The sequence below is a fragment of the Thamnophis elegans genome, chromosome 8 (genome assembly GCF_009769535.1).
Source record: "Thamnophis elegans isolate rThaEle1 chromosome 8, rThaEle1.pri, whole genome shotgun sequence".
NCBI classification, from domain to species: domain Eukaryota; kingdom Metazoa; phylum Chordata; class Lepidosauria; order Squamata; family Colubridae; genus Thamnophis; species Thamnophis elegans.
Genome location: NC_045548.1, coordinates 56,005,403 through 56,019,495, shown reverse-complemented (window position 1 = coordinate 56,019,495; position 14,093 = coordinate 56,005,403). Strand labels below are relative to the sequence as shown.

The 14,093-nt window shown below is 44.2% G+C and overlaps 1 protein-coding gene across 2 annotated transcripts in view; it reads left to right on the top strand.

Moving 5' to 3' along the window:
- The window catches only part of RGS22 (regulator of G protein signaling 22), a 105,051-nt gene that overhangs the window by 32,062 nt on the left and 58,896 nt on the right, over positions 1–14,093 (top strand). For both annotated transcript variants that reach the window (XM_032222981.1, XM_032222983.1), the window contains 4 exons: positions 732–892; positions 8,096–8,201; positions 9,999–10,124; positions 12,457–12,558. In XM_032222981.1, coding sequence (XP_032078872.1) covers positions 732–892; positions 8,096–8,201; positions 9,999–10,124; positions 12,457–12,558 — 495 coding nt within the window. The remainder of the gene's footprint in view (positions 1–731; positions 893–8,095; positions 8,202–9,998; positions 10,125–12,456; positions 12,559–14,093) is intronic.

Below are 14,093 nucleotides of genomic sequence, written 5' to 3'. Positions count from 1 at the left end.
CAGCCACCAAGCCATGGGCCACCAAGCTACACCATGCCCACAGAACCGGTAGTAAAAAAAAATTGAATCCCACCGCTTCTGTTGTTTTAGTCCAACCTACACTTTTTAAAATGTAAATTCACCTGAGCTGGAAAAACACATTTTTTTAAATTTTGGAATAACACTAAAATTACTTTTTAAATATGTTTCTGAACTTCCGATTGGGCTGTTGGGTGATTTTTCAGCCTCCCCAGGCTTCAGGAAAGCCTCCGGAGCCTAGAGAGGGTGAAAAACAATCAATGGATCAGCCGGAAGTATGAAATTTCAATTGGCCCATTGGGCCTGTTTTTCACCCTCCCCAGGCTCCAGAGGCTTTCCTGAGGCCTAGGGAGGGTGAAAATGGCCCCTCCTGCCCCCCTGGAGGCCTCCGGAGGGCTGTGGGAGGCCGTTTTCGCCCTGCCCAAGCTTCAGGAAAGCCTCCGGAGTCTGAGGAGGCGAAAAGTCCCCCCCACGTGGGGGTTGCTCACCCATGGGCAGTGGGGGGGGTGCTCATGCATGCACAGGTCAGGGGTTGCTTGTGCAAGTGGGTGGGCACATGCACACGTGCGATAGCGTGCATGCACACAGTTTTGGTACACCTTTAGAAAAAGGTTAGCCATCATTGATGTACAGTAGATATCAAATAAAAATAGACATGAAGAAGCAAGAATTATTTCTCAGATGCTTTCACTCCTTTCCATCCCTTTTATTAGAGAGGAGAAACGGGATTAACCCCGACTTTTTCAAAAGGAGCGGTGACGGATATCTGTCCCCAAAGATCTCTCAGGCTGTTATCTGCAATTCTACCTCAAGGTCAAACTGCTGTTCAGGAAGATCCTCATGACTTAATTAGGTTAGAAGATATTAGGAGAAGGTAAGTACTGAAATGTATCCTACTACCTGCTAAGAGAAGGAGGGCATTCTTCTATGTACAGATTAACAGAATTGGAAGGGACCTTGGAGGTCTTCTAGTCCAACCCCTGCTCAGGCCGGAGACCCTACACCATTTCTGACAAGTAGCAGTCCAATCTCTTCTTGAAAACCTCCAGTGATGAAGCTCCCACAACTTCTGAAGGCAAGCTGTTCCATTGGTTGATTATTCTCACTGTCAGAAAATTTCTCCTTTTTTCTAGGTTGAATCACTCCTTGATCAGTTTCCATCCATTATTCATCTGGCCTTCAGGTTCTTGGGAGAATAGCTTGACCCGTTCTTCTCAGTGGCAACCCCTCAAATATTGGAACACTGCTGGCAGTCTCCCCTGGTCCTTCTCCTAGACTAGCCATGCCCAGTTCCTGTAACCGTTCTTCATTTGTTTTAGTCTCCTGGTTGGTCTTTTCTGCAATTTTTCTAGAGTCTCAACTTTTTTTTTAATAGTGTGGTAACCAAAACTGGATGCAGTAGTCTCCTAGGTGATCCGGTAGGAGGAGTCATTGATGGGATATTCTCAGTGTTAGATGAAGGGGGTAAGAAGGAGGTTGGTTTTTCTGATGATGAAGAACCTGTTCCAGAGGCTTTCGTGTTCACTGATTTATTTCCCCCCCTCCCAATTTGGTTCCCTTCTGCGCAAGAGTAAGGCCATTGCGGATTTGGAGGTGGCTCCTGCTGCTGGGAGCACTCTGTCTACCCTGGTTCCAGGCACAAAAAAGGGGCAATTCCACAAGCCCCCAGTAGAAAAGGAGAAGATCCCTACTCCCCCTATGTTCATGGATGTTCTCAAGTCCCAGTGGGCGAAGCCCAGGGCCTTTCCTACCCCAGGCGGCAACTATCACCAGTTTTATAACTTTGATCCTAGTTTCTCTCAGGCTTTACAGATTCTGACAGTGGACCCACCTGTGGCGGCTTTGGCGTCCTCCTCTCTGGTGGCTGGCGACATCGCCAACAACCTTAAGGTGGAAGATATGAGAGCTGAACTGACTCTGCGCAAGAACTTCCAGGCAGCCATGTGGGCAATCAAGGCAAAGAAGGTCTACCCTTCTCTGGCTGACCCAGATGCAGGAGAGGGTTCCGGCTTTGGAGGTATGTCTCTTGCAGGACATCACAAAGCTCACTACTGCTGCCCAGTTCTCAGCGGATGCCACACTTGATGTGGTCAAGTACACGTCCAAAGCACTCACCACGTCGGTGGCATCCAGGAGACTGCTTTGGCTCCATAGTTGGCAGGGGGAGGCCTGGTCCAAGTGGACCTTAGCGGCAGCAGAGTATTCCAGCAATAAGCTATTTGGAGCATCCCTGGACCCGCTGCTGGTGGAGGACAGGAACAAGCGTAAGATCCTTCCTTCTTCTTCCAAGCGGGCAGAACAAAGGTCGATGCCCTACCAGAGGAGGCCTGCATATCAGCCTCCAGAGCAGGGCTACCAGTAGCAACAGAGGTACCCTCCCCCTAGGTACCCTCGCCAAGGGGATAGGCAATATTATAGAGATAGGAATCGATACCAGCAGCCCAACAAGCAGCCCTTTCGAGGGGTGGGTGACCGTTCCTACAGCAGGAATAAATGATCGGGCTCGGATCTTCCTATTGGCAGTCTCCTCACTCACTTTGTGGATCACTGGGACCTCATCACTTCTGATGAATGGGTCCTCCACACTGTTCATTGTGGGTTGCATTTGGAGTTTAGTTCTCACCCCCTTCTCATTTCTGGATCTCCTCCTCCTCTCAGAACCCGGTGAAGCTTGAGCTTATGTGCACGGCCATCCAGCACCTGCTGGACATTCAGGCCATCGAACTGGTTCCAGAGGACCAGAGAGGTTCTGGTTTCTATTCCAAGCTTTTTGTAGTTCCAAAGAATTCAGGGGGCTGGAGAGCCATCCTTGATCTAAAGTTGCTTAACTCCAGGCTGGTTTACCGGAGGTTTAAAATGGCTTCCTTGAAGTCTATCCTCGAAGGGATCAGGGTTGGGGATTCCTGGCCTCCATTTATCTTACAGAAGCCTATCTCCATATCCTGATTGCACCGGACCATAGGAGGTTCCTTAGATTTTCATATGGGGGGGTCCATTATCAGAACAGGGCCCTTCCCTTTGGTCTGGCTTTGGCCCCCAGGACCTTCACTAAGGTGTTGATGGTGGTCGCGGGTTACCTCAAGCCTGTCCTGATTTGAACTCAAATTTATTTAGATGATGTCCTAGTTCAGGGGCGCAGTCCTGGGACTGCGAAGAAGGACCTTTAGTTCACCATTAGGACCTTGCAGTCCTTGGGCTTCTCCGTAAATTTCAAGAAGAGCCATTTAGAGCCCTCTACACGCTTGCAACACCTGGGAGCGGTCATTGACACGGTGGAGAGTAGGGTGTACTTCTCACAAGATTGTAGGGACAGTATCTGCCAACTGGTCCAGCAGATCCGTAGGGCACATTCTGTCCCCGTAGTGTTGCTCTCGCATCTGCTGGGGAAGTGCATCTCCTGCATAGCGATTGTCCTGTGGTCTCGACTTCACTCCAGAGAGCTGCAATGGCTGCTGCTTCCGTTCCAGAGGGACGGTGCCAGCAATGCGACATTCCAGATTCCCGTTCTGCCCCAAGTCCGGCTATCTGCACTGGTGGACGTCTCCTGCCATGAACAAAGGGGCTCTATTTGGAGAGCCAGACAGGTTTGTGTTGACGACCGACGTGAGTCTCTTTGGTTGGGGGGCACATCTTGACTCCCAGCTGACCCAGGGACGTTGGTCAGCCTCCGACTTGCATCAAAACATCAACTGGCTGGAGCTCAGGGCGATCCACCTACCCTCCGTCATTTCAAGGTGAAGTTCGAGGGGAAGCATCTGCTGGTGCTGACAGACAACAATGCTGCGAAACCACATGTCAACAAGCAGGGGGGCATCCACTCAAAGGCCCTTCGGAACAAGGCTGCGAAATTGAGGAATTGGGCGGAACATCATCTCCTGTCACTGAGGGCGGAGCATATCTCGGGGATGGAAAACCTGCAAGCCGACTGGCTCAGCCGAGCGACAGTGGACCATGAAGAATGGCAACTGCTTCCCGAGGTCTTCAACAGGATTTGCCAGAGGTTCGGCAGGCCAGTTATGGATCTGTTCGCCATGCCAGCCAATGCGTAGGTCCAGAGGTTCATCTCCCAGTACCCAGCTCGGGGTGCGGAGGATGTGGACGTCCTGTGGTGTCGTTGGCCGGAGGACCTCCTGTATGCCTTTCCCCCTCTTCCCCTCATTCCCTGGGTCCTCAGGAAGTTGGCAGCAGAGGGGGCAGAGGTTATTGTAGTAGCTTCTTATTGGCTCTGTCAGCCTTGCATCCCGGAACTGATAGATCTGCCTGTTTCCCCCCACTGGAGGATTCCCCGGGGGGGTGGCTCTACACCAGGGGACCCTGCACCTTTTGGAGCCTCAGTGGCTCCAGTTGACTGTTTGGCACTTAAGAGGGAATACTTGAGGGCGGCTCAGTTTTCAGCCAGAGTCATTACGACCATCGAGGCCTCCAGAAGAAAATCCTCTACCCACATCTACAACACCACTTGGATTGCTTTTGTGTCCTGGTGCCATTCTGTGCAGGTAGATCCAGCGCAAGCCTCGATACCTCAGGTACTGGAGTTCCTGCAGGATGGGCTGGACAAGGGGCTTTCCCATAACACCCTCGAAAGGCAGGTTGCAGCATTAACAATGGTTCTTGGAGGGTTGGGTTCCTGTTCCCTAGCACAGGATCCGATCATTAAAAGGTTTCTCCGGAGGGCGGCCAAACCTATGCCCCCTGTGATTCATCGTTTCCCCACTTGGGATCTTTCAATGGTCCTGCAGGCGCTGGTGGGGGCTCCCTTTGAGCCATTAAGGACGATGAGTCTGCAGTTCCTCACCCTGAAGGTAGTGTTCTTGGTGGCCATCACATCCGCCAAGCGCATTTCTGAGATCAATGCACTGTCCTCCATCTGTGCACATTCCATGAGAACAGGGTGGTCCTCAGACTGGACCCTTCATTCTTACCCAAGGTCAATTCCCCTTTCCACAGGGCACAGAAGATAGTCCTGACAGATTTCTGTCCAGCACCATCCAGGGAGAGGGAATGCTCCTGGCATCGACTAGATGTGAGGAGGGTGTTGCGCATCTACCTTTAACGTACCTCTCCCCTCCGGAGGTCAGAGGTGTTGTTTGTCTTCTTCCAGCCTTCCACCCTTGGGGCTAGAGTATCCTCAGATACCATTGGTAGATGGATCAGTTTGGCTATTACTAGAGCGTATGAGGCTCGTAGTCTTATGGTGCCAGCTGGAATTACGGCCCACTCCACCAGGAGCGTGGTCATGTCGGCAGCCTGGTCAACCCAGGTACCCATAGAGGATATTTGCTGGGCGGCAGCCTGGGCTTCCCCTTCACTTTTCATCAGACATTACCGGGTGGACACTTACGCTTCTGCGGAGGCTTCATTTGGTAGGCGGGTTCTGCAGAGAGTGTTAGCACCTTGGGAGGCTCAGGCTTCCGATTCCCTCCCTGGGACATCGAGCGTTGGTATGTCCATCAATGACTCCTGCCACGGGATCACCTAGGAGACTGTCAGTTGGTCTTACCTGAACTGCAGGTCTCTAGGTTCCCGTGGGAGGAGTCACTTCCCATCCCAATTGAGTGCTGATGCTGGAAGTACCTGAGCGTTCTTGTATTAGGTCGGTTCGGTTCTTGACTGGTTTGGTTGTTGATCTTGTGTTCCGTTTGCTGTTCCTTACCATTCCTACCAGATTCCTCTTATACCGTTGACCTTTGATTAAACTGGAGGCCAGTAAGTGAGGCAGTGGCCTCAACTTAACCTCAGTCTCAAGGCAAATGGGGTGTGAGAATATCCCATCAATGACTCCTTCCACGGGAACTTAGAGACCTGCAGTTCAGGTAAGACCAACTGACATTCTATGTGTGGTCTTACTAAGGCTTTATAGAGTGGTATTAGTACCTCACTTGATCTTATAATAATACAATAGCAGAGTTGGAAGGGACCTTGGAAGTCTTCTAGTCCAACCCCCTGCCTAGGCAGGAAACCCTATACTGTTTCAGACAAATAGCTATCCAACATCTTCTTAAAGACTTCCAGTGTTGGGGCATTCACAACTTCTTGATTGTATCCCTATGTTAATGCAACTTAGGATAGCATTTGCTTTTTTGGCTGCCGTTGCAAAGTGCTACCTCATATTTATGTAACTGCTTGTCCATTAAGACTTGAAGATCCCTCTCCCAAAGCTGCTGCTGGAGTACTTCATCCTTAGCCAGACCAAGCAATTGCTTTGATGGGGCAGCATGCTTAACAAGGTCATGGGACATGGGACAGGTTGTCAGGAACTGTGGTGTCACAAGGTTCAGAAGGCAATATTGCAGGATAACTCTGTCTGCTTCCAGGAGTTGAAGATAACCACTGCTACCTCTGTCCCATACCAAGGCTTGAACCCTTTCTGGTAGGAGGTCAAATAATTTGCTTCTTTCAGGATGCTGCAGTTTTAGTCCATCACCACTGTCTCAACAACCTTCCCCATAAAGGAGAGGTTGGAGATCAAATTATAGTAACCTAAATCAGTTGGATCCAGAAATGGCTTCCTCAGAGGGAATATACCATATTTTTTGGCGTATAAGACACACCTTTCCCCCCAAAAAAAGAGGGTGAAAATCTGTGTGCATCTTATACACTGAATACTGCATTTTTGGCCTCCTGAACCCCCGCCACCTTCGCAAAAATGGAGGTGCAGAGGGTGTAGGAGGCCTGCAAAGTATTCCTGGGAGCTGGGGAGGGCAAAAATGAGCAACAAACGGGCTATTTTTTGCGCATTTGTGCCCCCCCCAGCCCCAGGAGCACTCTACAAGCTTCTCAAAGCCTATGCATGCCCTGTTTTTTTTTGCAAAACAACAGGCCTGTTTTTGTGAAAAATGGGGCATTTTTTGCTTGTTTTTGACCCCCCCAGCCCCTTTGCAGGCCTCTCAAACTCTCGGCATGCCCCATTTTTCACAAAAAGTGAGGCATGCAGGGGGTTTGGGAGGCCTGCAGAGTGCAAAAAAATTGTTTTTAATTTATCTCTTCAAAATCTTGGTGCGTCTTATACTCTGGTATGTCTTATAGTCCGAAAAATATGGGACCTAGCTCTACAGAAGACTGCTAGTACATCCTCTTCCACAGAAAAGTATTCATCATCTCCTAGATCAGAGGTGTCAAACTGGTGACCCATGGGCCGGATGCATCATATACAGGCCATGCCCACCCCAGCTCTGCGAAGGATAAGAATGTCATGAAAAATCATGTGACGGCAACGTGACGCTTCGAGTTTGACACCCATATCCTAGATTCTAGCAGTTACCTGTCTACCTGCTCCCCACAAGAGCCAGAATGTACAGTGGTCCAAAGAACAAGTAGCAGGGAACACCTAACCCCGTGACCTTCTCAGGCCAAAAGAAGTCCTAGATAATACAGGTAGTCTTCAGCATATATAGTAACTAATAGCTTTGCGATTGTTTGTAGTTACAATAGAGCCTTCCCACAAAAAGTACTCATGATCTGGTTCCAAAGTTCCAACAGCCACCCCCCTTCCAGAGTCACTTAACTGCTGAGCATCCAGCCTGTATTTATGGCCTTTTGCCATGTCCTGCAGTTATGCAATTGCAATTTATGTTGGTTTTGCTGAAAACTGGCATTTGCTTCTGGTTTTCAGCAAAAACACTCCATAGGAAATAATGGATTTGCTTAATGATTGCATTAAATTTGTTTAACAGCGACTGTTGCAAGAAAAGATTGTAAAATGGAATTATGAATTCACGACACCTTCCTACTATTGGATAAGCTGCTCCACTACTAATGCATATACATTATTATTTCCCAGTACTCGGAACTTGCAAAAATCCATGCATAGGCAGATGCTGGTGTTATTTTCTATCCATTAAAAATAGAATAGTTTCTTCATTCATGAGACACAAGGTCTCATCACAAAGAGAATGCATATAAAAGGTTTAAGAACAAAAAAAGGAACTAAATCTTAATATATTTTCTTATTACCTTGAAGCAGTTAAAAGTGATGGTACTGATTATTTAGGTGCAGAATCAACAACACCCACCATGATTTAATTTCTCTGATTACCCTCAAGGTCCTTTTGTGCCTATTTGTTTTTCATTTGTGTAGGCCAACAACAGCGTGCAGCACTATGTCTCATATGACACTTAGTGATAGAATGGATTACCTGAAACCACAACTAGATCGAAAATACACCTATGCAGAAATGATCCCTGTGAGTACCATTTGAGTACCAAGAACTGTGGCATTAAGTCTCTTCTCTGTGAAGAGGTGGAATGTTTGGGGTTTTTTTAAATTGTGGATGTCTAAAGGAGAACTATTTTAGGTGATGGAGAACTGAATAGCCATTCTTCTGGGAAAACTCATGAACGTCAAGAGTTTACAGTTTCAAAAGGGCATATGAAAACTAATATGTTCATATATTTGGGGCAGCAACAAATAAAAACAAATGCAAAACTTATAGAAGCTATGCAGGTGCACCTTCTTTTTTCTTGTAGGTTCAAATCTCGTTAAAGAATTAAATATCGAACATGTAGTGTGGAATACACCTACTGTATATCCGAAGAGTACCAATAAAAATGAAACTAGTTATTGATTGATTTGAAACATTTATATATAATAGCCACATTGTATACTAAATTCTGGGCAACTTCCAATCAAGAATTAAAACAATATAAAAATATGTAGTGCCTCTTATTGGTGTGCAGCTAATATAATAGCTAATTGCAAAATTTCTTGCCTTTTTATGAAAATGGCATAACAATGCTGAAATAATATTGCAATGGAGCATATTCGTGTGTATTCATTAATCCTTTCTTTTCTCGATGAATTAATCTTTTCCTGACAGATTTTTTTCTCAATTCATCTATGTTTGTGTCCAAAAGCTGAAAAAAATTGCCTTCAAATTGAATATTGCTATCTAAAATTTAGTACCATGTCTCTGGTCTGAACCTGTCACCAGACTCAAATCTGGGATGAAAATTTGATTAAAATTTAGCAGGTCTATTAAGAACCAGCAGATACCAGAAATGCACCTAACTATCTATGGTTAGTTAACTGTTGCAGCTGAAACCACAATCAAGATATGTCCACTTGACGTATGTCAAGAATGGTTAAAGAACAAGCTACACAAAATGAATCCCAAGGCCAGTTTTTGTTTTTATTTTTAAATGAGACTCAGCTGCTACAAGTCCCTTTTAACAAAACAGCAAATCTGATAAATTACAGAGACTTCCAGAGTCCCTTCATTATTAATTATTGCAAATAAGTGAAAAAGATAAACTAACTATAACCAAAGCACCAGTAGGATGTAAAAACTGCCATCACCTACATGGCGTTTTGTAGCCATTGAAAAGGGAAAAACTGTTATTAAGAAGAAAACGGGGAAAGGAAGTGGGAGGCAGACAAATTTAACACCATATATAAGAAATTGAGGGGGGTCGGGGGCTTCAAAATTTTTAGCAAGGGGTTCTCTGCCCATTGCTAGGTGGGCATGGCCATGATGGGTGTGGCCTAGGTGGCCTCCTTCACTATGGCAGGAGGACGTTTTTGCCCTCCCTGTGCTCTGGAAGCTTTCCTCAAGCCTCCAGGAAGGCAAAAACGGCCTCCCCAGGTTCTGGAGGTCCTCTGGAGGCTGGAAACAACCACATTTTCGGCCTTCCCAAACTTCCGGTAGGCCCGTTTTTCACCCTCCCCGAGTCTCCACTTGGCCGTGTGGGGACTTCTGGGAGGGGCAGGGAGGGGTGGGTGGGGCCAGCCAGGAGTGGGATTTGAGGGTTCTCCGAATTGCACAGAATCTTAGCTAGAGGTTCTCCCGAACCGCTGTGAACCCCCAGCAGCCCACCTCTGGGGGTCGGGGGGAGGAATTTGTAATAAAAACAGGCAAGCAAATTAGATATCTGATTGTGTTTTCTCTCTCTCTCAAATAAAAATAACAGCAGTTACAAAGACAGTTTCATCCAAGACACAATGAAACTGCATTATCTTGATGAATTGTTACTCTGTTATTCAGGGTAAAATCTCCCCAGATTTTTCCGAACTTGGAAGTTTTAAAATGGAAAGAATGCTGCAATCTCTTTTCTTGGAGAACAGAGCAGGCTACGTCTTCACTGACTTCTGTGAAAAATCAGACTGTAGGGTAAGAATAATTTCTTATTGGTGGATTTCTTGGTTGGATTTTCCTTGATAACTTGGAGTCTTCCCACACCTTTAAGGAGGAAAAAAGGCTTGTAAAAATCAAAAGAGTGACTGGCCAAAAATCAGCAGTTTAGCTTGAAATTGAAGACTGATTTCAAAATCTACAGTTTTGCACATTTAAGCTAATTACATCTGAATATTAGTATTTTTAATAAATATGCTGGCTGAAGTGGTTTTAGTCTAGTAGTACAGTGTTAGTTTTCCATTGTGAGAATTTAAACATTTGAATAAGTGGGGCTGTCTTGCATTGGTTTAGTATCATCTCAGCTTCAAATGACTCTGGATGATCTGTTGTAGTTAGCATATTTAATTCTTCCAAACAAAACTATTCTCTATTTCAGAAAAAGTTCTATTCGCAGCAGGTCATTGTACATTCCTAGAATTAAAGGTGGCTATTAATAATGTGGAATCACTTTTCTTCTTGAAATCAATGTAGTAAATTCTGTCTTAAGTGTGAATATATCTATTCAATTTTCACTAAAAATGGAAGAAAAATGTGTCACTGAAAAAACAAGATACATAAATGGATATAAATATGTGCCTGTGCCTCAGAGGTGGATTCTACCGGTTTGGACCCGTTTGGCTGAGTAGGTAGTAACTCGGCCGGCCACACCCCCGAACCAGTTCTATTGGCAACGCTGCAGGCGTCGCCATTTTGTTTTTTGCTTCTGCGCATGCACAGAAGCATTTTTTAACCTGTGAATGCATGGATGAAGCACGCGCCCGAAACATGTCCCTGAGCAAATTGACAGTAGAAGAAGCCAGAACCCACCCCTGCTGTGCCTTCAGATGAAAGATGCTTCAAGAAATATCAGTGTTTCTTTAGCAATTTCTGTTTGGGACTGCTGTCTATTTTAAAGTTGAGCCCATACTATTTCAATTCTAAACATAATTACTTGAAAGTGTAATTTCACTGGATTTCACCCCATTTATTTCACTGGATCTTATTTCCAACAAAATATCTAGAAAATATCAGTAATACTTATCTTATTTATAGGTTCTCTTATCTATAGGTGTTATCAAATGACACCTATTGAAAATTATGGGACATTTACAGGTAAAAGATTTGCAATGTTTTAATCCTGAGTATGCTTATTTGGAAACATAATTCATTAAAGCTGAATGTATTTCTCGCATACAAACATAGTCCATATGTTTGTATACATGAGGACCGAAGGTCTTAAATATTAAATTATATACTTTTAAAGCGATTAAGTATGTTTATTATTTGGACAGCGCTGGCTGTTCGGCTTTGAAACGGAGATGAGCACCGCCCCCTAGAGTCGGGAACGACTAGCACATATGTGCGAGGGGAACCTTTATCTTACTATATGGAAAGTGTACATTAAAATATACATAATGTATTTCAGTTGCTGTATACATTGCTGTCATTCTGCCAGGATCAAAAATACTACTCAAACTGTGCTGAATTAAATATGATTTATAATTGATCTCAAGGAACTGAATGTCCCTTGGTATTCTACCAGATCTCCTACACTTTTGCTCTCAACCATCTGAATTTACTTTAAAACCCATCCAAGACTGATTTGGGTTCTTTGTTTAACTCTATCGGATCCAGTTTGGAGATCAGGAGACAGTGAGAGACTGTGCATGGTTATTAGACAAGAGATCTCCAATGAAGCTTGCCTCTAGCTACCCCTTCAAACCTATGTATAAACCCATGTTCATTTCCCATCTTCACAAAAAAAGTCAGAGATTAAATTACTAATGTTCTCTTATGATTCTGCACTCGTTCTAGTAGCAAATTCTCAATGCTTTCCCACCTTCTAATGATGCTGCCCTAGGTATTCAGCATTTGAGCTTCTTTTGCTTTACCAAGCCAACATGCTACTATGCAATGAAACAAACATTCCCCTGAAATTTGCCTTCCTTCCTGGTCTTTTACGCACAGCACCATTTGTGAAGTGTTTCTAAAGCAAAATTTACTGCCTTAAAATATCAGACCCATCCATGGATAGAATATAATTGGCAAGGATTCTATCCAAATTTTACTGCGGGGGTGGGGAGGAGAGAAATCATCACTGTGTTCTTTTGCCCAGAAGAACTCTTGAAAGTTAGGACACTAATCTAATGTTTCTTAACTTTGGCAACTTTAAGTCATGCGGACTCCAACTCCCAGAATTCCCCAGCAGCCCTGGGTGGGGAAGTCTGGGAGTTGAAGGTCATGCGTCTTAAAGTTGCCAAATTGAGCAAGACTGCACTAAGCAATAACTTGGTAGTAATATCTTTCCTCCGATCTCTTCCATCTGTAGCTATGGAAGAACAGCGCATATTTTTGGTTTGACCTACAGGATTATCATCAGCTTTTCTATCAAGAAACCCTCCATCCTTTGAAACTATGCAAGCAAGCACAAGTAAGTCATAAACAAGAGTTGTTCATAGACTCTCGCTACCCCCAAGGAAAATAGTTTGGGATCATAATTAACAAAATATGTATAAATGGGAGTAACCGAGTTTATCTAAACATCATCTAGGCATGGTTTTTGTTCAGAAATATCTCCCAGTTCCAAGCATTTCATGGATATATAATTCCTATGCAATTATTCTGTTTTCTGTCCAGCTAGTGTTTGGGATTTCTTCCTTTTGTTCTTCCTTTCTTCCTTCCTTTCTTCCCTCCCGCCCGCCTTTCTTTCTTTCTTTCTTTCTTTCTTTCTTTCTTTCTTTCTTTCTTCATTCTTTCTTTCCTCCCTCTCTTCCTTCCCTCCTGCCCTACCTCCCACCCACCCACCCACCCTCTTTCTTTCTTTCTTTCTTTCTTTCTTTCTTTCTTTCTTTCTTTCATTCCTTCCTTCTTCCTTCCCTCCCTCCCTCCCTCCCTTCTTTCCTCCCTCCCTCCCTCCCTCCTTTCTTTCTTTCTTTCTTTCTTCCTGATGGAGTGAATTGTTATTAAGTATGAACTATAGAAGATTTGGAACTATTTGGAAATATTTGTGGGATGCTAAAATGAAAGAATCACTATGTATCCATCAACTGAAAATTCATTTTGGGGCATTTTGTTTACATAGACTTTATGTAAAACCTCTTAATTCAGCTCCTTTTTTATTTTGGATGCATAACAGGAAAGAAAATTTATTTCTGTCATAAATACAAACTTTCTGGCAATTAGTTTTGGAGGAGATTATGCTGATGATTAGGGTGTTATCCAATTCCTTGGTTATTATTTTTAGCTCAGCCCACGTTTGCTTTCCATCTTCTTACTTGTTTTCTTACTTGTCCGTCCACCTCATAACCTATCTAAATTTAGATAGTACATTGCTCGGGCAGGGACAAGATGTCTCTCAGTCACAGATTTCAAGACTGAATAGTGAACAGGATTTATTTTCCATGCATGTAACTGTGAAGTTCAGATTGTGAATGTGGGGAAAACCGGCATCTCTATGCATATGAGGAATCTATTCAGATTTTGGTTTTTCTGTTATATCCATCAATTCAGCCATTCTTCTGCTTTGTTCTATGTTCTCCTTGGTGAATTTTCTGTAACCATCAAAATTGCCTGTCCATTCATTTGTTCATTCATTCATGTCTATCTTGCTTATATGTGCTTCCTAAATGCTTAGTCCATATATTACATAAGTTTTTTCTCAACCAGAAAATGATTAAGAGCTAAATCCTGCAGGGGAATTTGAGAGCTCTTTTGTTTTTTACACACAGGAACATTCAGGGGTTTATTTTTTTTAATCAGCCAAGACCTCTACTTTGCCCTTGAATTGGGTGCAAGGAACTTCATTCTACAATATTGGTGCTGACTGAGCAAAAACCAAATTTGATTTACCTTATATTTAATTAATGAATGGGTAAATAAAATAAATGGCATTAATATTATTCTTCATGAATTTAAACATTTCCTAATCTGTAGTTTTTTGAGAGATTAAGAACTACATAATTCCTG